At 41.7% G+C, this 26,040-nt stretch overlaps 1 protein-coding gene across 8 annotated transcripts in view; it reads right to left on the bottom strand.

Annotated features, from left to right (window-relative positions):
* Nucleotides 1–26,040, bottom strand: part of PALM2AKAP2 (PALM2 and AKAP2 fusion) — a 272,907-nt gene that overhangs the window by 159,237 nt on the left and 87,630 nt on the right. For all 8 annotated transcript variants that reach the window (XM_030257290.4, NM_001204209.1, XM_030257287.4 and 5 more), the window contains 2 exons: nt 6,220–6,334; nt 5,594–5,615 (listed from right to left, as the gene is read on the bottom strand). In XM_030257290.4, coding sequence (XP_030113150.4) covers nt 5,594–5,615; nt 6,220–6,334 — 137 coding nt within the window. The remainder of the gene's footprint in view (nt 1–5,593; nt 5,616–6,219; nt 6,335–26,040) is intronic.

The following is a 26,040-nucleotide window of genomic DNA, read 5'->3' as shown; positions in this document are numbered from 1 at the left end:
AATGCATTTTAGGAGTATGGCACTCTTCTGGATTAACAGACAGAGAAGTGCTTGGCAAAACATATGGGGCAAGGTGATCCTTCAAGGGTGCTCACACAAAGCTAAACCTTCGGAGCTGTGCAGAATAGCTCCCACATGGAGGATGTGGGATCAAATGTCAGATGGACTAACTTTCCAAGGGATGGATTCTCTTTAAAAAGTTCCATACCACTAAAACTAGTGGCGGATCTTCTGCAAATACTGACTCCCAGGGCAGGGCTTTTCCACCTACAAAGCTCTTTGGGACTGCATGGGACTGCATCAGGAAGAACAGTGGTTTTGGCCCTCCCACCACGTTTGTAAGAACATCAATGGAGGCTTTTGCTGGAAGCTGAATAGTCTGGTTCTGACTTACGGAATCATGCCTTAAACAAGCTTGGGGGTTAGGGTCCACAGCTGACACTTGTATATCCATAAACAACATGGTGGGTGAGTTCATCTATCAGAGCAGTGAGAAATGCTGAACCAGCCCTTTCTGAAGGCAAGAAGCCTAAGGGCAGCCATCTCAAGTGCATGTATACCAATATATGTAACAAGCAGGAGGAACTAGAACCTTGTGTGAGAGTGTGAGAGATGCCAGAAGAATCACAGAAACTTGGTGCGAAAACTCACATGATGAGGAGACCACAATGGAGAGCTGTGGAGACCATGCCAGTTCTATTTAACTAATGCCTTAGGATCATGGTTAGAGGGCTCATCACTAAGGCGGGTGTTATGCACTGACCTCCCTGTCAGGATGATGAAGCCAACAAAACCTTAATGTGGCTGCCCAGTGAAGTCTTGGACCAACTAAGCCCAGTCTTCATGAGTGGCTTCAATTACCCTCATATTGGTCGGGAAAAAAAACAACAAAACTGCACATGCCATCCATCAGGTCTGTGGAATGTCTTAGGGACTCCCTGTTGCCGTAGATGCTGGACATGCTGACTAGGAGTAGCACATGGCTGGATTTACTGCTTGCAAACCAAGAATATTTATTTGACTTACACTGGTAACCAAAGACACTTTGGATACAGTGAGCAGACATTGTGGAGTTTAAGGTCCTGCTTAGAACACTGAAGACAGTAGTAGGATGAAGACCGTATACTTTGGAAGAGACAATTTTAATATGCCAAGAACCTAGCTGTGAGAGATTCCATTGGAAGCATCCAAGAAAGTCAAAGTAGTTTGTGAGTGCTATTTGAAAGTGCCTACTGAAATCACAAGAACGATCTATTCTTTACAAAAGCAAAGGAGGAAATCTAAACAAAAGACTTCCCTGGCATAACAATGAAGTGTTAGGTGTAATTAAAAGCAGAAAAGGTAACATACTGGTTGTGGAAAAGCAGCCAGTTAGCCACTGGGCACTACAAGCACCTTACTAGGGGCATGCGGAGATGCAGCCAGGAAAGCTAAGGATGAGCTAGGACTAAAGTTGGCAAAACATTTCAGGAAGAAAGGGTTCGTCAGTATTTGTGAGCAGTAAACAGAAGGAAAGACACAAGACCGCTGCTTAAGTAGTTCAGGAAAGCTACTCACTAACAATGGTAACAAGGCAGATTTCTCCTTTTTTGTCCATAAATGCATATGTCCACATCCTAGAGTGTTAACAAAATGCCTGACATTTTTGAAAGGAGACTGTCTATAATATTTGAAATATACACTGTTCAGTGGATGTCCCTGATGACTAGAAGAGGCAAAAATGTCATACCACAGGAATGGACCAAAAGAGGACCCAGGAAACTGGACTCACAATGGTCTTACTTTGTCCCCATGGCAAGTGACAGAATGAGTCTTCCTAGAAACCATTACAAACCAAACAATGCAGATGATTGGGAAAAGCCATAATGAATTTACCAAGGACAAATAATGTCAGACTAAATTAATCACCTTCTACAGTATAATAGCATCTTCCATTGACATGGGTACAGCAGTGGATGATGTTTATTTAGACTTCAGCAAAGCTTTTGGCACTGTTTCCCACACTATTCTCCTGGCCAAGACTCACATGTATGATAGGTAGGAAGCTGACTCATGTCACACTCCAAGGGTGGTGATAAATGGGTTTTACTCAGGTAGCTAAAGATGCTGTAATTGTGGCAACTCTAGATGGAGACTGAATTTAAAAGTTATCAAAAGCCTACAACTGAAAGTCAATTTCTGATGAATTTTTACCGGACATGTGGAAAGAATTCTTCAAAGAGCTATACTTGACTCCTCTGTTTTGCTCTTGGGTTGCACAGCTTGTCAAGATCAGAGGACAGAAAGCCAGAAGAGTCTCTAAACAATATTCTGGGTACTAAATAATTCAGGTCATATTTCCTAGACCACTTCTTGGCCAAATATATGCTAATACATACAAAATTCAAACAGAGGTTTGTGCAAACTGTCCAATTACTGTAATTGTGGCATCTGTATGTTGGCTGAAGTGGTAGCAAATAATTTGCACACAAACCGCCAAATATTGCAGGGGATGCACTTACCTCTGAGGCAAATTCAGCAGATAAGGGAGTTACATCAGATCTTCACGTGCCTTTTATTTTATATATACATTGAGAAATAAACATACACGCATGGAGCAAGAGCTCTCTCCATTTGTTCATGATGTGCATGCAGCATAGCACTGCGGAATGCTTGGTTTTGACTTCCGACCTGAGGACCAACAAATGATGTAATGCCTGGCATAATCTCAGACCTTTTTTAATAGAGAGCTTGTCAGCTGTAAGCCACCACAGAGATGGCAGTCACAATGGAAGGTGACAGGGCCACAGCTCCTAGCCTTAGCATTTCTGCTCTACTTTCTCTTACACAGTGATTTATGAAGGCAGTGTCTTTGTACCCTGAAAAATGTGGAATTTGTGTTAATTGTGCCTGGATGATTTCAAGCTCAGAGATTCTCACTGCAAAACACAGCTCTTTTCTTTTTTCTTTTTTTTTTTTTTTTTTTTTTTTTTTTAATGAAAAGAGTGAAGGACAGAGAGCATCATCTGATTAGTCACTGGTACTTCTCCTCTTCCCTTATAGCCTTTGCTTGGACCTCTCTGGGCTCTGAACATCTTCTAGTAGTGCGTCCTGCACACTTAAAATATCTTTCACCACAAAATTATGCACAGGAACACAAAGGGGAGATTAAAAAAATGTTGTACTGTCACTGCATTTACAAAAAAGGGACAAAGAACAAAGAAACGGGATGTATGGACATGGGAGTCATTAATGAAGTGACAACAACTGAAGAAATTGCCCAGACAGGTTGTTGTTGGTTTGTGTCTGTGTTTTATGCAGCATTCCTGGGTTATCCAGTGGCTCCTACCTTTTTCCAGAGGAGAGGAGAGGAGAGGAGAGGAGAGGAGAGGAGAGGAGAGGAGAGGAGAGGAGAGGAGAGGAGAGGAGAGGAGAGGAGAGGAGAGGAGAGGAGAGGAGAGGAGAGGAGAGGAGAGGAGAGGAGAGGAGAGGAGAGGAGAGGAGAGGAGAGGAGAGGAGAGGAGAGGAGAGGAGAGGAGAGGAGAGGAGAGGAGAGGAGAGGAGAGGAGAGGAGAGGAGAGGAGAGGAGAGGAGAGGAGAGGAGAGGAGAGGAGAGGAGAGGAGAGGAGAGGAGAGGAGAGGAGAGGAGAGGAGAGGAGAGGAGAGGAGAGGAGAGGAGAGGAGAGGAGAGGAGAGGAGAGGAGAGGAGAGGAGAGGAGAGGAGAGGAGAGGAGAGGAGAGGAGAGGAGAGGAGAGGAGAGGAGAGGAGAGGAGAGGAGAGGAGAGGAGAGGAGAGGAGAGGAGAGGAGAGGAGAGGAGAGGAGAGGAGAGGAGAGGAGAGGAGAGGAGAGGAGAGGAGAGGAGAGGAGAGGAGAGGAGAGGAGAGGAGAGGAGAGGAGAGGAGAGGAGAGGAGAGGAGAGGAGAGGAGAGGAGAGGAGAGGAGAGGAGAGGAGAGGAGAGGAGAGGAGAGGAGAGGAGAGGAGAGGAGAGGAGAGGAGAGGAGAGGAGAGGAGAGGAGAGGAGAGGAGAGGAGAGGAGAGGAGAGGAGAGGAGAGGAGAGGAGAGGAGAGGGACTAGTTCACTTAGATGTAACCCCCTGCTTGCACGAATTGCTCTCTTCTCTTTGACAAATTGTTGCAGTTCTTTGTTACCTTTCAGAAATTACAAGCTGTCCTTAATTCTGGCTCAGTCTGTCAAGACGGGATCTGCTGAAAGCAGGCAAAATCTGGAGAGCATGAGGGCTCCTTTTGAATCTAATGAAATACTACATTGCTACATACCTTCAGGGAAACTACCACTTCATAATTATTAGCTGGACCTTCCTTTTGTTCCTTTGCTATTACAAGACATGTGAAGAAGCAGGCTGCACCTTGCAGGAGTCATAGAAGCTCCTGAGCACTTTGGTTGCTAATTCCTGCAGGCACAGTTCCTACTTAAGAAACTTATTAATGACGATGGTAGGTCATTACTAATAACTCTGCATAGGTACAAAATATTTGCAATTACCTCTTTGCAGTAACCAAATTCAAATCCTTCAGAGAGAAGGAAGACTAAGTTCGCACAAAGGAACATACTATCTGGGATTTTTTTTTTTTTTTTACAATAGCATTTAACAAAAAACTTTGATTATATTGCTAGTAGGAATGAAAATTTCTGAACTAGGTATTTGACTTAAAAAATGCCCTTTTTAGTTAATAATTTTAATCACCTGGAAAAGACAGGTCCAAGTCAACTCAAATACTACATAGTAACTTCCATTGCATCCCATTGTTTTCATGTTGGGATCATCCTACATGTTCCTCATCTACAGTCACAACACAGTGACAGCAGCTGGAGGAGGTAGTTTTAACCTCATCATTTTGTCACTTCAAAGACATGTACTGAGAATGAGTATCTGGTGCTCATATTTATCTGCAAATGCCTTAGCATGACATCCTTCCAGGGTCCTAAGGATCCTAAGGACCCTACAAGGGTCTCTCCAGCTTCCTGGAATTGTGCATATTATTTATTCATTCAGACACCTAAAGCTCAAACTTTGTATAGATCACACGTTGCATGACATTGAGTTAATAAGCTAGGGATCTCTACATCCTCATCCAGCCAAGTGAGGTTTTCCTTCTGCAAGAATCATCATATGGAGAATATTGTTCATCAGTGAAATCTGTTTTTAATAGTTGTTCCTCTGTATTAGGAATAGTCCTCATAGAATTTAGCTGGTTATGAACAGAGCATGAGCACATACAACGGAGAAGACTGACCACAGAGAGGTGAGAAGGAGTCTGCAGTGCAGAGCTATTACGAGGTGAAAGGGGTAAATAACACAGAAATTGTATGATGTCTGCTTTAAGTTATTCATGCTGTTCTTTCCCTTTGTGTGAGTATAAGTTTTTCATGCTGTTCTTTCCCTTTGTGTGAGTATAAGAGGTGGAACTCTGCCAATGCAATACTGTTTTACCACAACAGTGACATTTGTGCTTGCATTATAGAAATACCAAAAAAATGGTAATGGTTCTAGCAAGAAATCAGAAACACACAATGAAGGAAAGAAACCCACTTTTTAACCCTTTGCAACAAAGCTAACCCAAAGTTATACAATAATAAAAAGGCACTTACCACCATCCTGGTGGGAGAAACTCTGTGAAGGGAAAAGATAGAATGATTGGTTAAACCTTAAATATTTCAGGTTTAATTTGCTTTACATCTTGATATTTATGCTAGGCTTGCTTTTATGGTTCTTTGGAAATGTTACTGGGTATCTGTGATTGTTGCTCCTTGGATTTAGGTGCCATGATAGACTGGAGGAGGGGGACATGGTGCAACTAGACTAAGAGCTCTGCTTTTTGTTGCAGGCTGTAATGTTATGAAGTAGCATTTGTGGCAGATGCTACTATCTATGGATGGCATGACAGCAGGGAAGTTTTACATACTCTCAGGATCCTTAAGGGATATCTTTAAGGGGGCCTGAAAGCCCCCTTAAACCTTGTGTGCTTTCCCTGCCAATAGGAGATAGCCTCTGAAATCCCTCTTCAAACAAAGCTAGGTTGGAAGGGATAACCCAAAAAACCCAACCAGAATAGACCTGATGCCACTGTGTCTTTTCTATTCTTGCTTATACTGGTTTAAGCTAGGTGCTCTGAAACTACCCTCACTCTTTCCTTAAGTGCATGACCTCCCAAATGGAGCTAAGCGTACACTTCGGTTTCAATCTGCGCCCAAGTGTATTTTCTTTTTTTTAATACCTTTTGCAAGTTGTCAAAGGATTTCTCAGTCTCCTTTAGTTTCTCCAAAATTATTTGTTCTTTGGCAGATATTTGTGATTCTTCACTTTCTAATTTCTGTATTTCTTGTTCCAGTCTGTGGAAGACATACAGACACGCACATACACACAAAAATAAAATGTAAAAATCAGTTCAATGAGAGAGCATTTCCTAGATATACAAATGTATTTCCTAGAATTTCAAATGTCATCAGAAACAACTTTGTCTTTTATTATTCACAACTGAATTCCTAACACATGAAGGGCCCATGAATTATTTGTAAAACAAACAAATTTATTTACACTTCTGCAAAAGCATATACAGATTAACTAAAAATATACTTCAGTATCCCTTCATTACAATTCTATAACATCTCTGATTTTTTTCTTTCATGTTAGAAATCACAGTGCAGGATATAACTATGAATATGCAGTAGTATTTAAAGTAACAAATGTATTCTAATATTTCTATACTTCAGACAATAAAACTGGAAATAGTTTTTGGAAGATGGCAATCAATCAGTTGTGACAGAAATTTCTCTTGAACCCATACATTTCCCACTCTCCTTTGGGATAGCTATCTGTGCTTTCTACTGTTAATGCATGACACTGGCGTCCCCAGAGACTCTGGCTAATAAAATACATAGACTGTTTAGAAAATAAATTTACTCTACTAGGCAGTAAACACTCAGCACTCTCATTTGTCTTGTCAAGACCTAATGGCTGAGACCTCACACCTTAAGATGAGTTGATTTATGAATTGGAACACACTTTTATAGAGCTTAGATTCTCCATTACTTTAACTCAAACCTCCTTTAATTGACAGGATTTATGCAAATGCAGGAATATTCCCTCTTCTCCCCATTCTCTTCCTTTTATGTGCGGCACTGTGTTTATTTTCTCACTTTTGGAAAAAAATCTATAAAATAAGCCAAGATGAATCACAGATTCATGGTGATTTGTTGAACTCCCATTAAAGGTAATACCCTAAATCACTAAGTTGAAAAGGCTTAATTGCAATAATTTTAAAATGAACTGTTGGAAAGTAATGCTTCAATCCATTTAATCTTTCCTCCAAAATAATACAAAACATAATAGATAAAAAAAATTAACTAAGTTTTTTGTTCTACTGCAATTGAACAGTTTGATCCAGGATGACTATTCCCCCTCATGATGTAATTCAGGAAGAAATTTTTCAAAATATACTCTTCTATATTGACTTTTCTATCTCAATTTTTAAAAATGACTAGTGAAGTGAAAAATTAATTTGTCACTCAGGTCAGGCATTTGCCACACTCTTGATAAATTAAAGAACTTAGAAATCCCCAGCTAGGCACCACTTTTTCCTTCTTTATCCCTTGGAATGATTTGTAGATTCATATACATTTGTAAAGGTACAAAAGACATTTGAAATATTCTGCTGTGCTGTCCGGTGAAAATATATTGTGTGGCTGGGTAAGTCAGGGTTTACTGGTATATTTCACTTTTTCCCAGTGAGTCTCTAAGCACATTCAGGACTGATATTTTCAGGATGCATATATCTGTAAACTAGTACATTTTGCTTGCTATTTTATGTGGAAAGAAACTGAATAATAGGAGTGTGTAGAAGTCAGCAATAATGAAATACAGGGAGAAGAAAGAAGCCCCTCTTTTTTTTTTTTTTTTTTTTTAATGAACTGGACATTAGTTAGTAGTTTATGACAATGATAACTGAGTATATGAGGCAACTCATTTGATGCATGGCTATAAGCAAGTAAACTCCCTGCCATTTGGGGGTCATCATAAGTCACTAATGTTTTGTATGCCAGCTCAGGTTGGAGAAGGTCATTAATTGTTTGGTCTTGCAGAGAAAGTTTGCTTCTAACAAATGCACATGTGCACTTGGACATGCACAGGTAGCAACTGATTCGATCTATATTTCCTTACTTTCTGACTGCTTGCTCTTTTGGTTTTACACCTCCTAGTTCACTTCCTCAGTTGCTTTGTGCCAGCCAACCCTCACCATTAAAATGAGTTGGGCAAATGAGATATTACATTACTTTGTTTTGACAAGATATCTAGTTGTTCTGATTTTTGTTCTCAGCATTTTTGTTTTTTTCGTCTGAATCCCTTCTTTACTTTCTTTTAGAAGTGATGCTGACAACAACTTGCTGAAGATGATAAGGATGGAGACAGAGCTACCGGGATTTAGAAACATGGATGAAGCTGTTAGAGAACTTCTGTGTGACACTGAAGAATGCACAAAACTCATTGTATCGAGGCAATTGCCTTTTCCTCACTGAAATCAGTATAGGTAGACTGACAGTCACCTAGGCTCTACATAGAATGCAGAAAAAATGCAGGAAGAATACAGATCATTCACTAGAATATACCTGTTACATAGCTCAGGGGTCACATACCAGGCAGCGGTATCCACAGGAGGTTGCTTTTTACATTGTTGCTAAATTTTTATCACTCTAATTTGTGCTCCCTAGGCCTAAGGGTTGAGGCACCTCTGCTGAGGCAGCGTAAATACTCAGGTCAGAGTTTTGCGTGAACTGTTGTGTACATTCTTTGGTAAACCACTTGGGTCCCACAGGTCTCTCTGAAAAATTTGGATGTAGACTCCTCACCACTTATTTGTCCTGTCTTTTTACTTATGGTCCAGCAATGCAAAAATTTAAATCATGCAAATTGAAGGTTCTTTTGCATGGGTTAGTGAGTTTCACATAATCAGAATTGCTCAATGGTAAGGAAAAGTGCCTGATTTTTTGATAGCAACACACAAAAGAGTAATGTAAATTTGGTCTGAAAAATAAATGCACTAGCATCTGTTTTGAGCAACACGTTGTACAATTGCTTAAACAGTAATAAATTCATTCAGAGTGCACATGTACAAAAACATATACATATATATATATATATATATATATATACATACAAAGGTCTTACATTCTTCCTTTGTCAACCCGTTAAATATCAAAGAATGTCCTTTTCTTCTAGCCCAGTTTAAAAAGGATATGCCTTAATAGTCATTTGACACCTGGCAAGGAAACCCTGTTATTCCCTTGTTCCTCAGAAGACTTCTTAGCAGATTTTGGGCTGGCCTTTGAAAGATGGCCAGTTATATAAACAACTCCAATATCTGAAGTGTTTTAGGGAAGAAAAGTAAGAGAGAAAATGCAGATTCAGATAAGGCAGAAGATAAAACAGACTGTTAGTATTTCTGCTTCACTGGCCCAGGCAGTTAACTTGATGATTGAGATTTGCTAAACTGTTTCTCTATAAGAAGAAAACAGGGTCAGAGGATCTTGGTTTGCTGTGGCATGGACAAGGGTTTTGTTTCAGTGATTGTATTAAAGTCCTATTTTCCTAAATACCACAAAAACAGATGGGAAATTTTGTCACTCAGAAAGCCAAACCTGCCTTCCTGCTTGTCTGTCCTGAAGCTTTCTCTAATGGATGGCTGCTATAAGCATCCAAGAGTGTAAGAGGATTTTCAGGGAGGTTGTTTGTATAAGCTGGGAGCCGAGTGACTTTCCATCTCATGCTAACAGTGCTGCCCTGCTTTGAAGAGGAAGGAACCATAAATAGCTAAAATGATGCTGTATTTTGGACAGCATTTTTTTGTCATTTGGGTGACCCAGATTCCTCAGTTAGTAAGAATACAGGCTTCTAGGATAATAACAGCTGGAAATGACTTTGGGACATCTCTAGCCCAACCTCCTGTTCAAAGCAGAGACAGCTGTGATCAGGCCAGTGATCATGGCTTCTTCCAGTTGGGTCTTGAAACTCCTGAATGATGGGGGGAAAATATATTATAAGGCTACTTACAGGCCTTTTCTTTTAGACCCTGTTGCTACCAAGACCTATAAAATTCAGGCCAGAACCTTACAGTACTGCAGGGGAAGGAGATGTACTAGACCTGATAAAGGAAGCCTGCTCTGTGGTTTTGGTGGGATTTTGGCCTAACTGGGCACTACATGAGTGCGGACAAGGCAGCCAGTGAAGCTGATGAGAAGACCAGAGGCAGAAACAGCACATGAATTCTCCTGAAGAGATGCAGGGATATGGACCACAGGAGCTGTTAGGTAGGACAGAATACTGTGAAAATAAGGGGAGTTAAGCAAGGAGATCTAAGAGGTGAAGAGGCAGAAGGCAAGGGTTGGAACTGTGGTATGTGTACATGTGCACTTACATTTAGCACTCAGTACCCAGCAAACATCGTACTTGGATACAGGACTCTGCTTTGTGCTCTGAAGGTGCTGAATGTACTTTCTCAGGTGAAGGATTTCCTCTGTTTCTTCTGGTTCCCACACTGAGATGCTGAAATCCACAAACTTGGCCTATCATTTTCCTCTTCACTTAAGAGGAGAGGCTGTTCTGGCCCAAGATGCCTTTCCTCAACCCTAGGAGAGACCCTGAGTACAGTCCTGCAGGGCATTCACAGAGTGAATGCTGATGCTGAATCAGAGTCACACTGATTTGAACACACAAATCCTAAGTCAGCAGAACTATGCCTGAAGAAAACAGCCTTCTCTATCCAGATAATTAACTCTAGCAGACTTCTAGAGATATCGACATTTGGCTTAGCAGTGTTTTGTTTTTCAGGATAGGAAGGTAACAGCATTATAAACAGGGAGAACAGCTGCACATTTACGGACCAGTTTCTTTAACCTGTGTGAATTGTGCAGTTGGGGTTGTACTTGAGAAATAACGCAATTTCTGCAGTGAAAACAGAAATGTAATAAAAACTATGTCTGCAGCATACACACTGGCATGTCAGTGGAAAAAAGAACATTCATCAGGACTAATAAGGGAAGTATATGAGTATTCAGAACTTAAGAGAAAAACAGGAAAGACCTAATCACAGTAAACACTTGAAGGGGAAAGATGACGGATGCATACGTGGAGTGGGGGATGGTTCAACTTTAACTGATTGTTTTGCTACTGCTTGATTGATACTATAAATCAAATTGATATAAAACCCACAAATAAGACAGTAATTAGTATCAGGTCTCTCAGAGCTGAACATCCTGAGGTGTTACAGGTGCTATTAAAGTGGCAGTCACAAGTACAACACTGCAACAAACCCCTGAATAGAGAATTAAACACCAAGTTTAGGGATAACTGTGCTTCAGGGAAGAAATGGATCTCTACACTCTCTCTGTACCTTTGGATTTTGCCTTCAGGTATCTTTTGACCACACAGCAAAACCAGAAAATGAAAATTTACATGTTACGTTCACTGTCCTGGAAGTACAATGCCTTTTGCCAAAGTTCACTGGCAAAAATATTCTGCTTCATGGGACTCTCATTCCCATTTCCTTTAGGGGCAGCAGGGTACCTGTTAGCTGACCCAGGTTTAGAACAACCTTGGAAAATGAACTTGCAAGGACAAAGGGTGCCCCTGAAAGACATGTAAGTCTTTTAAACCAACATAACTGGATCTTAGTCCAGTACCTCAGCCCTTGACAAACTTTCTATTACCTGTAATCAGCTGCCAAGTACCAGCAACCTGTGTCTAAACCAGAATGCCTATGAAACTGGAGCCAAAATCTACATGCCAGAGCTGTGAACAGTACCCTTTGTCTGCTGTAGGGGAGGGAGAAATCGCTGAATAATCTTCAGTTTATTTGCCACATTGTCTTAGTTTTCTTACCAAACAGCAGCAGTTGTTGCTGAAGCCAGTAGGACCATTTGTGGATGTCACTCTGTATCAACACACAGCCAGTGCTGATGGCAAAAAATCTACTTGATTTCAGGTCTGTTGCAGGCTGAAATGTTTTTCAGAATAGAGTAATTCAATGCCTCTTAGTTTAGTCTTTTTGCAGTGCTCATCCTTTTATGAACAGCTCACTTTCAAAGAGGAAAGCTGGCAGGGCACATCTTTCGATTTTGAACAGACTGTTGTTTACAGAGTGCAGTTGAAATTCAAGAGCTGCAACCTTAATTAACATCTTTGAAAAGGCAAAACCTCCATGACTTGAAAAACTGGGAATCCCTCATTGCCATCCAGTGCTTGGATATGAGATTTAGGCATGATTCAGGCATGAGATTCAGGCTCTGGTAGTCCACATCAGTTTTGCTGGACACATGAGAAGAGAAACCCTCCACATGGAAAAAGCCGCATCCCACTACTATCTGAGCAACTTGAGAAGTAGAACTCCACAATTCACTTTGCTATCTGAAATAAATGTGTATACAGACATACACAGAGAGAGCAGTATAATGATATTCTGCATCTGCCTGGTGTAGGATGAGGTTAATTCACGCTAGACAAACCAAGGTGACCAAGTCAAGCATTGGCCACAGGATTTCTTGAGCTAAGCAGGATGAGGTGGAAAACACAACAACCATTACTTTGATTTAACTACTACAGTGTTGCCTGCTCTGGATGTAGAAGACTTAATATGATGTAAATTTTTTGACCTGGAATTGAAGAAGTTACACAATGGAGATATGCTTGCCAAATCAACAATGTTTGCATATTAACTTTTGCCTATCAGGTTTGCCTGATACAGCATTAAATCTCTCAAATATGGGAACCTTCAGCACTCTGGTGTGACTCTAACTGAAACTACTTTTTCATGAGCTGTGTTTTCTCTTCTTAAAATGTTACCTCAGCCTAGTATGATTTCCTCATACCATTGTAACACAAAACTTTTTGCCCTCATGACACTTACAGCCCACATTTGTTTTTGGACTTTTACCAGTGTAAATCTTTCTAAGCACAGTTCTTTCAGTATTCTTCAAATGGGAGATGTCTCTAGCCTGGGTGAGACTGCAACCTTAAAAGCTTCCAACTGGCTCAGGAGATGGCAGACCACTGCCTGGAAATCAGTGAATCACTATGCCTTGGATGTTTGCCCTTAGAGCAGAGGAGTACATGGCTAGACACTCCTTTGGGAAGGGAGGGGAAAAAAAGTTTAAAAAAAGACCTGTTCTGAACCCAGTCCCGTGGCCAGTGATCAAAGAGGTGAAAGAGCAGAGTCTACTTATTTTCTCTGTGTGCTTATAACGGTGTTTGGATCAGGAAGGTCCTGTTTGTGCTCCTGACCAGGCTCCAGACAGAACCTGGCAGATCTGACCAAGTCCCAATCAGTCAAGTAAACACCCTGATACCTTAACCTGCCCTGGTAGCATTTGGCTCTTGATTCATCCAGCCTCTGAACCACTTGTATTTAAAGAAATGGCAGAAATGTTCTGGTTTCTTGGCCCAGCCTGGTAAGGTGAAAATGGTTATTTAGGCTCTTCCTGGTGAATCTGGGCTTTCTCTCTCTTCTTTATCATTACTCTCATTTCGTCTTTCCTCCCAGATCCAGGCCTCCTGCCTCTGGAGCTGCACAGGTCAGTGTACAAAATATTAAGGCAAACGAAGTAAGAGCCACAACTGATATAAAATGCTTGGCCTGCACAGAACCAGACATGCAAATCTTTGTGTCTAGGCAGACAGGTTGTCACATCAGAAAACAGACAGGACTTACACTGCAAGTACAGAAGTTCATTCTCTGGGTTATTGTTTGGTACTCACTGGGATGGCAGAAGAAAGGCAAGGATGATAAAATAGCCATTTGAGGGATGATACATGCTGTACTTTGCAACTGAAAGGTGAAAGGACAACAACGCAGGAAAGACACTGAGTCCTGCAGAAACCTGCTTGCTTTCCCATGGCTTTAAGTAAAATTGGCAGGATGAGCACCAGGACAGATATCCTGGGATGTCCAAGAACACACAAGAGCGCAAGAGGCTATCACACCAGTGTGGCTTTTGATAATACAATTTTTTTGTGTTGCAAGATGTGGTCTGGGTGAAGGAGGGTTGCAAGCACAATTTTCCCCAGCACAGAATCCCTGTACACAGCAGCACACACCCAGAAACTTAAAAAGTGACACAGGTGTGGCGAGCCCTGTGAAAAGCAGCTTGTTGGCTTGTAGCAGCTATGCACATGAAATTCATTTAGGTTTAGCAACAGATGCCAGCAGTTCAGCTGTACAGTGGATTGTGTTATTTATATCTGGGGAGAGATCCAAGAAATAGAGGGAGAGCAATTGGGGGATGATGGCTGAGTGCTCATTCTTCCATCATGCAGCAGTGCTAGCTGCTGCAGTTACCCAAGGTTAGTGCAGATGTACAACCAAAATGAATGCATGACCTTAATGCAGTACCCACACTGCAAGCTGCCAAGGAAGGAGGATGTTTTTCTGCAAATCCTGTACATACGGGTATACTGGAGATACACACTGAGTTACCTAGAAGCATTTATAGGACAGGCAGGAGGCCTGGAAAATCTCCATCAGCTTTTTAAGTGAAGGGAAATTAAACAGAAAAACAAGACTTAAGAGTATTTTCTCTGAAGAGATTCCAGCCTCCTATGTACAAACTGGGGATATGCCTTTTGTCTCTGATTTACAGTGTCAGATGAGAAATGAGCTGCTAAGGCTCATGGGGTGCTCACAACAGAACACAAGCAAGACAAAGATGCCCTGCAGAAAATTAACTGGGAGTGCTGGTCAACCACTCATCTGAGCCCACCTGGACAACAGCCACCTGAACATGAGCCAACAGTGTGCCCAGAGAGCCAAGGCTGCTAATGGCATCCTGGCCTTTATCAAGAATAGCATGGCCAGCAGGCCCAGGGCAGCGGCTCTCCCCCTCTTGTTGACACTGATAAGGCCGCACATCGAGTCCTGTGCTGAGTTTTGAGCCTCTCACTCCAAGAAAGGCATCCAGTTGCTGGAGCATGTCCAGACAAGGGCAACAAAGCTGGGGAAGACTCTAGAAGGAGGCTCAGGGGAGATCTCACTGCTCTACACAACTGCCTGAAGGGATGTTAGAGTAGAGATCAGTCTTTCTCCCAGGTAACAAGTGACAAGGCAAGAAGAAATGTCCTCATATTGTGCCAGAGGATTAGGGAAAATATTCTTAAAATATTTTGTTCTTAAAATATTCTTATCCTTATTAGGGAGAATATTAGGGAGAACATTCTTCACCAAAAGGGCTGCCAGGCATTGGAACAGGCTGACCACAGAAGTGCTGTGTGCACTGCTCCTGCAAGAGTTCAAAAGACATGTAGCTATGGTGCTTAGGGACATTCTCCTGAAGGGGCTACAGCAGAAATGTCATAAAATTCTGCAAGCTGAGAGTGCAGATAGTGCTGTATTGAAAAGCAAAACACATGGGAGACTGGTTTTAAAGGAAACATTGTTAGCTAAGGCTGAAGATGGTATGTTGTCTTCTGTCTCGACCTCAGGTCCCTGCAGTTTTTTCCTCAACTATCTATTTTGTCTGCCTATGAGATCTGGGGAGGTGCTCTCTGTGCTCCCATCTGTTCTTTGCAGGGAGCTCATGAGGGTCATGCACAGCAATTCTTGCAGAGAGTCATGCTTCTCAGCCACCCATGGGCTGCTGCAGTGAAGGGCAGAGGCAAAGAGCACAGTGCAAGAGTTGTGCCTGGAAGAACTCAAGAGCACACCTAGAGCAAAAGACAAACTTTTTCCTAGTACAGGCTCCTTCCCTTTCTGCCTTCCCTTCCCTTTCTCTCCCTTCCCCTACTTATTTTCTTCCTTAAATACCTGCAGAGGTTATTTCCACTCAAACTTCTGCTGAATCTTTTTTTTCTGTTTAGACAGAGCACTACCTCTATCCAAAGTCAGTGGCAGTGTGTTTTCTGTTGCTGGGAATCAGGACTACACTCCTAGCAGAATTCCCATTGGGCTATTTGGAATCCCTCCCTGCCCCCACCATGTTTAACGTTTAGCAGTACAGAAGCACATGCAAGTGAGTCTTTTATATGGCAATGAAAAGATGTTGCAGTTATTAACTAGGAAAGCAGGGCTGGCAAAAACAGCAATTATGGGCCATAGCTATCTGTATGCATCCTTGCTGTCACATCCAGCAAATAATTTTGCCTCCATTCCCCTATCTTGATTCAATACATTCGGCCAAGCCTGCAGAGCCCAATTGTACTTCAGTCAATGTTTATCCCTAATAGATGCCTTAGCTGGTATTGTTAATTATACTCACTGTACATGTGACATTTCCATGGTTTTGGTTTGACTTGACTCATATTCGCTACTAAGAACTGCCTGGACTTTGTAATAGACTTCAGCTGCAAACAAGGGATTATCAATTTGCTTCCTGTTGTGGTGTCTTAAAAGGGCTGTTTCAAGGAAAATGGTGCTTATAAGCTTACTTGTTGGTGCAAAAAGCATTGCCCAAATGCAAAAAGCATCCAGCATTCTGACCTGAGGTACACCATGTGATTAGCTGAATTTAGTCTGAGAACAGAAATGAAAATGAACCCCAGAAAATTCATAAAAACCCAATCAAAGTTTTATAATGGTGGGATTATTCTACTCTCCTCTGGCCTTTAAAGCATAACCACTATAAAAAGCTGCAACTGACAGGGATCCCATCTGCCTCCCTTCGACATTTTTGAACATACTTTTCTTGCCTTTTGTGTTGTGCTTTTGTCATGAATGTCTAAACTTGTAAATGCCCTCAGCAGTCCTTGACAAAGGAACTAGATGGTATGTGCAGCTGATAGTCTGTATGCAACATGCATTGAACTTTATTAGGTCCCTTTAAAAACTCCCCATATTCCATGACCCTAAAAAATACACAGATCCATTCTCCTGCACTGCTTGCCAATAAGGACAGAAAAAGAGCAGCAGGAAGGGGGATACCCAGTAGGAGACATAACTTGTTTTGTTTGTTTCTTGATACAAACAATTTCTTGGATCTGAGCTTTGCAAATCTGTCCTCTGCTGTCATTCACTTACAGGAACTCACAGTTCATTTTTCCACGGTGAAGGCTGATGCAAGGCAAGGAACATGCCCCATGGGAACAGATGGATTTTACACTGGGAGCAATGAGAGATGTATCAAGCTGCTGCCACCCTGAGTATGATGACTGCAGCGTCTTGAACCTGCTTCCTCCATCTGACCTACCTTAGTGCTTTTATATTGTGTTTGTTTATTAATTAGTGCTAGGCAGCAAACATCCCCATGTTCCAGAAAGCCACTGGAACAAACACAGCTTCACTGGTTTTGCCCTGGTGGGGTAGCTCCAAGGTTATCCAAGTGCTCCTGCTGAGGCAAATCAAGCCAATCAGGAAGCCCCCAGAAACTTGGGCTGTGTTCGGTTTGTTTTTTCCACCCTTAGACATTTCCTGCTATTGTTCTTGTAATTTTCTTTGAGTGTTCACTGGGCTGGTGGGTGGTGCTGCTGCTATTGGCAGGGGAGGCCTCCAGTCCTCTTGGGCACATGGAGAGCTCTGTGCCATTCCTTTCACAGACTCCCAGCACTAATTTCTGGCATACAAGTTCAGGGAAGGTGGACCTGTGGCAGTGACTGCATCTCAATGTGCAAAGCACAGATCCTTTTTCCACTGGCTGTTCTCAGTTGGGTAAGAATGAAATCACACCATATTAATAAATGAATTCCAGCCCAAGACATCGCTTACCGCCCCTGGAGAAGGAGAAAGTGGATGAGTAGGTGAAAGCAGCAAGTCCACAGCATCCTGGGATCAATGTAGAGAGCTGAGGAAATACTGACTATATGCTAAACATGAATGGCTCTAGTTTTATCTCTGTTATGCAGAGCCTGGCTTTCACTTTCCAAGGGTACAGGATTTCATCTGCAATGATCTAACGCCACCACACCACTAGAGGACCAGAAGAGCTATAACTATCCAGGCCTTCCACGCACAATGCCTGTATCTCATTTTTTAGCTCTCTGAATTTCATTAATTTTTTTTTTTTTTATTTCAGACGCCTCTCACAAGTATCTACCAGCAGCATGAAGGACAAAAGACCTGGATGCTGCACTCCTTTAGGTGCTGTTTCAGTCTTAACTGGAAATCACAGCTTACCAGTATCTAGACCATCCCGGCTGCTCAGACAACCATGAGCACATCTTTGGATTTCATGTACAGTCTAAGACAACTTTCTGTGCTATGGACAGATTGTAAAATTAAGTTTGTTCTTGTACAGCATCTATAAATCTGCAGAGAGATCCCTGGAAGTGTAATGTTATTGCTTTACTATGATGGTGAATAGAGTCAGCTACAGAGCTGTGTGAACGAAGAAATTAGTGGGAATAATTGCTTTGATATTACTTGAGGCTCCCTTTTCCAGCCCTTTGCTCCACATTACCTAATATCAGCCAGACCCAAGTTGTTGCTATCTGAACCTTCACAGTGCTGGAGCTCAAATAAAAAAAAAAAAAAGTAGATCATGTTTAATAATGTGACAATGCCTTTCTAGTCCCCCTTGCTGGCTCATGAAAACTTGGAATTAAGTACAGTTTTAACAGTGGAATTCTGCAAAGTTTGCCTTGACTTTGTGCTGCATGTTTGTGGTAGGAGTCAGCTGATGCCTTCCTGCCTGCATGGGTCTCAGAGGGGTGAAATTCTTGACCCTGGACTTCCCAAGAGCTGCAGAGTTTCAGAATCAGGATAATGCAGACATTGGGATTGATTTGGTTCAGTGGCACTAAAAGCAACCAATAGAGTATCTGTAGAATGGGATGGGTTTTAAAAGGATTATAAATCTTTTTAAGAGAACTTCTAAAACCGTGCCAGAGTCTGTGTTTTGGTGGCTGACCTCAAGCTGATCACAGCAGGGAGATGGCACAGGACTGCCTTTCTAAGGGTAAATATCAAAGAGGAGAACCTCAAAGCACCTAGCAGTGAGGTAACCCCCTACTTCCTAATAAATTATTTGGCAGTTGGTTCATTATACTTTCTACAGTGAGCTGAAGAAAGCCAAGTATAGCCTGATGGGCTCCTGGCTGTGATCCTAGGGCTAGCTGCTCCTGAGAAGCTAGCCCACTTCCTGTGGTTTCAGTGAATCAGTTATGATGAACCTCCCTCATACAGGTCTGCTTGACTGTGCAAACCATCTCTATGCCTGGGATGATGGTATTGAGGGATGGGCTAGCAAGGGGAGATGGTCCATGTCACATCTCTGGAAATTTCTGCTATGTAACTTGAGAAAAGAGGCTAAAGTTTTGCAGGGATTTCCTAAAGTCTAAGTGGTTAATTTTGTCTGGTTTTGAGTCTTACAGTCTTCCTAATGCTCAGGGATCCTGGATGAGAGAAAACCTCTTTTGGCAAAATCATGAACATTCTTGGTCCTACATGTACAATTGACCCCTTTGTCTCTTTTCTGTGCCTACTATGCTTTTAATGTTGGTATTTGAACAAGGCACTCAAAGTAAGTTCTTGTAAGAATGAGTAATAATAAATATGAGACCATTGCAAAAATCTGCTTTACAGCACTGACAGATCATTTTAATTTGCTTCGTCTAAAACATGAGAACAAGGGCAAAGACCTCACAAATGTCCATAGTATTGGGAAGGCTGGGGCCCATTTCTCAGTTTACTTCATATAAGCAAGTGTGCACATATTCAGGACATGAGAAGTTAAGAAATTACTGGCCAGTTGCAGGTTGCAGGAGATATCTGTAGGTGCCATCTGAGATGTACAAAAACAGCTTAAAAGTAGTAAATGTGCGGTTGAAAATGGGAGGCAGGTACTTTTGAAAGCTTGTCTCCTGTGATATCCATGCCAATTGATGTATAGTTATGAACACTTTTCCAGCTTTATTGCTTGAAGGTTCTTAATCTATGAACATTTATAGTTGAAGCAATCATGCAGTAGATGAAAGATCAGTACTCAAAGCCTTGAATTTAAACAAGAGAGATAAACAGGTCTCAAACTGTAGGCATGTATGTGGTTCCAGTGCTTTGAATAGATGAACACTTGGATATCAGCCAATGTTGAAGTATATCTCTAACTCAAAACTTAGAGAGTAATCACATTAATGTGACAGCTCAAAATCAGAAAAAAATGTCCCAGTGCTTTGAAATGGGCAGACTGAAAATAAAATCAATCTAGAAAGGTCTTATTTGAAATCTGGCATAAAAACTGAGAACAACAACAATATTCTGGGTGCTGGTATACCATCGAATGCATTATGTCTACCACCACACAAGGGCAGTTGGAAGTGCAGGCTGTCAAGATGACTGGCCAAAGGGCTGGCTGGTTAGTCACTAAGTGTCAGATGGACTAACTGTGTAAATGATTTCTCCCTCATTTGTAATTGGCCTCAGTTGTGGCTGAGTTCCCTGGCTCTACCTGCAGTTCTCAGGTCTGGTGTTGGCAGCCGCCTTGGTATACACCCTGCAGGCAGCGTGCAAGCTCCTCTCAGCACGACAGTCCCTGAAGGAGCTATGGGTTTTCTGGTCATGCCCTCATCTAACAAATTTTGCCTCATTTGTGCTGTGGAACAGCCACGTCACCATTTCATTCCACCCTCCTTTACTTTTTTTTTTCCCCACCCACTTCTCATTTTCATGCTAGCTATTGCAATCACAAAGAGAAATTTTCTGATATTGGTACAGGACTGCTGATATTTTTCACATTATGCTATTTTAAGACTGGCAAATAGGACCATGTAAAGATGCCACTTTGTGCCCAAAGCAGCTGTGCCTTTAACCATCTCTGTCTTCTTCCTCGTGATCCAAATCCACACTGAGTGGTCTTGTGGCCTTCTGGCCACAGAACTCTTCTGGTCTCTGCTCATCACCCCACTGTGTGCCTCCTGCTATGTGTTTGGGACTTATAGCACCAAACCCAAGAAATCTTCTTAGTTGAAAGTTGTCCTGCATTTACATGCTTCTGTCTTCTTCACTGACACGTCTTTGGGAAATACCAAAGTCTTGAGGCCAAGAAGTCTTTAAAAAAAACTGCTGGGAAACAAGCAAATGACTTTATGCTGAGTTCAAAAAGTTCAGCACAGATTGTTTTGTAAAAGACACAAACCTCAGTTTAGAAGGTGAAACTGGAGCTGCCTGATTCGGGCCACTTTTGGATTGCTTGACATTTGAACCCAAGGTCTTGCAGAGGATGATTCCTGCCTGGCCCTGAAGCACAAGCACAGCTTTCACTGTCATTCTGTCTATGACTGTCTCAGGTGGGTGTCATTGATACAGAAAGTAGAAACTGTTTTCAAAGGTACCAGGTAGACTGTACTAAATACCTGCCTTGTCACTGTTTTCTTGGTACTACAGTCTGCTGGGAAAGAAACTATAGGGGTCCTACTGCTTTTGGGCAGGTCAATACAATTGCAAACATCAAAAAGTCCAACATGAAGTAGAAAAAAGATGCAGGACAAAGGATGAGAATGGTTTTTGCCAACAACACACCAGCAAAAGGTGGAAAGAACTATGTTCAGTTTATCATGTCTGTGCACATGATGTAGGTAATCACGGATAGGTAATTTTCACCCAAAACTAAGTCTAGTTGTTGGATCTTGTCCAGCCAACCTCTCAGCCAAGAACCAGCAGATGAATATGGTCACTAAATATCCTAGTGAAAGTGGCTGAAGCTGTGCTTTACTCCACATTTGCGGAGGGCTGCTGGTGGGTGGTAGTCCATTATCACGGCTCATCTAGGTGATGCAATCTGCTGATCTGACTGTGAGTTTGAGCCCTTCTTTTCTTTCTGTTTCCAACTCCCACTGCTGAAATTAGTATTGTAGTAAATACCTGCTCGATAGTAGTGCTCTCAAAAACTGTAGCCAGGGAGACCAAGAGACTATTGCAGACAAATGCAAGTTTTTCTTACACATTGCAAAATATCCAGTGCCTTTTGCACACCTATTTATCTTTTCTCATTTCCCCTTATCCCTCCCTCATGCTCTTCCCATAACAAGACTCTGTGGAGTCACACATCACCATGTAGGAAATGCTTGTTTGGCAGTTGAAAGTGCACCTAATATGTATAATACAACAAACCTTCATGCTAAATATGACAGACATGCTAAATATACATCTATGGACCCAGAAAGCACTGCAGAAAGGCACCAAATGCTAAACTTAATGCTTGTGAACCTTCACCACCTTGTACTATTATGGTCTATTATTGTTATGAAGGTCACATACTAACTTTCTTTTCTGCTTCACATTCCTGCTGCATGCTGTGTGGTTTGCTTTGATAATTGGAAATTGCTCCACAAACTGACTGCCATGGCCCAGGAGACAGAAAAAGGTCTATGACAGCAGCAAAGAATCAAGAAGAGGGATCCAGGTCCAGATAGTAAACGACAAAGAAGGGAAAATAATAATTAAAATGTCCCTACTGCTACATGTATAAACAGAATTTACAAGAGGGGATTGCTGGAGGAAGAGCTTCTCTGCAGTGTATGAGGCCATCTAGCGAGCTCAGGCATTGTAACAGCTCAGTTTTTTCATCGCATTTTTTCCTGATCCCTGTCCAGAACACTTCACATGCCAGCAGTCAGCCAGGTATGCACACGGATACTTCAACAATATTCTTCACAGCAAGGTGAAAGGAGAAAAACCTCTGCAGGAGAGGAGAGTGTGACAATAGAAAGGATGTGGCAGATGTCAGGGAGCTTGGCATGTGGGTTTTAATGGAAAGTTAGAAATCCAGTCACACCGCAGTGGAAAGACAACATTGTGTGCAACTTTCCACTGAGTCCTGTCCTCAGCTGCACAGCTGAGGATGACAAAGGGAAGTGGTCAGCTGGAGGGCACCACAGCAACTGGAGTGCTGAGAAAACTTTGCCAGGAGCTGTGAGATATAGGCTGCTCAGTATTATGGGATGTCTTCCCTGAAAAAAATGCTAAGAGTCAGGGAAATGGGAAAGTGATGTGCCACAATAATTTCAAGTTCTCAGATAATTGATGCTTGTATTTCACAGGATACTGAACTGGCAGTCCTGGAAGGGAAACTGCAGCATTGTAAAGAGTCATACCTTCTGAGTCCTGTCCCGGTGGTTTGCCTTTGAGCAGACCAGACTGGTTGCTCGGGGTTGAACACATGAACAAATTCACTGCCCATCCACTCCTCTGCATTCTACATGAGGCTGTCAGGTTATGAGAGCAACAATAAATATCTGGGATTTTGATAGCTTTTTCTGGCTGCTCAGAGAGCCCTTGAACATACTTGAATCCACGTGTGACTCCAAAACCCACAGCCATTGTCACACTGTCCTGGTACAAACTATGATTGCTCAACTCGGGGTACAATACTTGAGAATGGAGCACAGGATGGTATTTCAACATTTCAGGTGCCACCATGTGATTCCTGCCTCCGTGGTGACATTTTCCACTTTTAGCATAGGCACAAGTGTTTATAGCAAGTTTGTTCTGTTGTATTAGAAGTACCTCAGAAAACTGGAAGGAAAAGATTGGAAGATCCTCACCTAGTAAACATTAGTTTAATCTCATGAAATGCTGGGAGCAGATGAGCACAGGGTTCACCAGTTTTTCTGTCTTCAGCTGACTGAATACATTCACTTGCTCATCTCTTGAAAAATTGTTTGATCTGCTTGGACCTTTCTTAATGGGGAACTCTTCATGCTCACCAGTCTATCTCTGGAAGAGCTATAAATCTGGAGCTTGGTAGCTGTAATAATTACAAACTGTTCCACATTCTCCTGAATTGTCACTGAAGCCTTGATCTGCAAATTTTAGGACACCAAATTAATTTTAAGTATGAAATTGTTAGTCCGAGTGCAAATAAGCCTTCACAGCTGGAAACCTTTGCTATTTCAATAAGTTTGTATGTGTCTACATAGGCTATAGATGGGAGGAACAAAGTATAATTAACTTTGCTGCAGTGTCACCCAGAATATACAGTAGCACCATTGCTAGTTACAGATCCCAAGCTTTGTAAGGACTTTAGGACTTGTCACGGTCCCTCTGTACACGCCCTTTTTGTCTTCTGCATGACTATATAACTGTATGGTATAGCTGTGATTTACAGACAGCAATGCCAAGCAGTTTGTTCCGTGGAAGGAAATGCATATGAACACAGTGCAGTCATTCCACGCAGACGAAGATGGTCTTGATGCCACAGCTGAAGGCTGGAAAGAGAGATGCAGTGTACTGTGAGCAGGAGGATGGGGTGGGATGATGACACAGGCAATGAGCAATTTCACAGTGGTCAGATAAAGACCAAGAACTGGATAAAATAACTCTAGGAGCAGCAAGCCGAGAAAAGAGCAAGTATCAAAAGAAGCCCAGCCAGCGGATCAAGGCAGGTAACCACTCATCTGCACCTGAGCACCACATCCAGCTCTGTGGGCTGCAGCTTCAGAAGGATGTGTACCTGCTGGAGCAAGTCTAGTGGAGGGCCATTAAAATCGTCAGTGGGATGGAACATCAGTCCTATAAGGAAAAGTTAAGAGAGTTATGGTTGCTCAGCCTGGAAAAAAGAAGGCTCTCAGAGACCTTGCTAAATTCCTAAGGGAGGTTTATCAGAAAGATGGGGACAGACTTTTTTTCAAAGTCCTTATATCCATAGGACAGAGGCCAAACTAGAAGAGGGTAGATTTAATATAGATGTAAGGAAGAATTTTTTGTTATGGTGTGGTTAGAGAGAAACTGGAATAGATTTCCAAGATAATCTGTGGATGCCTCATCATTCTAAGTGTTCAAAGCCAGGCTGGATTGAGCTCTGAGCAACCTGACCTGAGCTGAAGATGTCACTTCTTATTGCAGGGGGTTTGGACTGGATGAATTTCAAAGGTCCCTTTCAACCCAAATTATTCTGTGCTTCCATGATTGTCTAAAATATGCAATACATATATAGCAGATTTAACATGGAATTACAGACCCATGAAGAAGGACCAAGGTATAAATGCTCTTAGAAAAAGAATAAGAATTGTTCCAAGTGGACTCCAAATTGAGGTGAAGTAAACCACCAATGTCTACATCACATTTGCCCTGGAAAATGGAAGAAACCCTCAAAATATTCACCTTAATGAAGAGTTTGAGATGCTGATAACTTGACATATATTTTAACTATGCCTGGGATGGATCCAGAGAGGTTGTGGAAGAGTAACTCTAAGAACACAGAAAAGGGCAAGTGACAGGATGCATAACAGTTGTAACTATTACTCTGCAGACTTTTTATATAATACTGTTCTTCTTTCTCCTCCCTATAATATAGGATACTAAAAACAAGTCAGTAATTATACTGGTAAGTTTTTGTTTACCTTAACAACAAAGTTTTTGCTTTGCATAAGAAGTCTGCTTATTTTTCCTCCTGACAATTAATTAAGTGCAAATTCATCACTTTGTAGATGGGAGATGGATGCCTAGCCATTTCCCTAGCTATTTCCCAGCTCAGTGTTTTGTGCACTATCCTGTCTTTCCTGTGGTCTTTTTTTGTTGTTTTGTTTTTGTTTATTTTGGTTTTGTTTTGGTTAATTTTTGGTTTTGTTTTCTTTTTCTTTGGTCAGATGGACTTTGGATAGCATATTTTGGAAGAATGTATTTTCAAGGGCTAATTTATCCTAATTTAAGGACAGAAATAATTTTCTAAGCCCCAGATTTTTTAAAAATTCCCAAATGCTATAACAATACAACAGCTTGTATGAGTTTAATACACTGAATGTGGCAGCACACATTATTTCAGCCTAGAGGAGAAAGAGCAGACCAACCTGAACACTGTGATGCTGTGTCTAGGTCTAAACCAGAGTACTAGGGAATAGATCGAGGAAAGTGCCAGTGGGTAGGGGAGGAGGAAACTAGAGGGCATTACATAAAGAAATAGAAAGCCTTTCAGGAGAGAGGCAAAATACAGCTTTTTAGCTATAGTTCACTTAAAAATGCTTGTTTTATTTAATAGCTTCTATTCTTTTAAAATTATGGTTCCCTGCACTTTCACTTCCAAAATTACCATAATTTTTTAGAAAAATAAGGTATTTTGAAATTGCAAAGCTAAGTGTTAAAATATAACATCTCAGAGTCCTAAAAAAGTCCATATTTTTCTGTCCATTGAAT

This window comes from Taeniopygia guttata, chromosome Z, assembly GCF_048771995.1.
Source record: "Taeniopygia guttata chromosome Z, bTaeGut7.mat, whole genome shotgun sequence".
Lineage (NCBI taxonomy): Eukaryota > Metazoa > Chordata > Aves > Passeriformes > Estrildidae > Taeniopygia > Taeniopygia guttata.
Note: the sequence above shows the minus strand (reverse complement) of the source record. Positions and strands in the feature narration are given on the sequence as shown.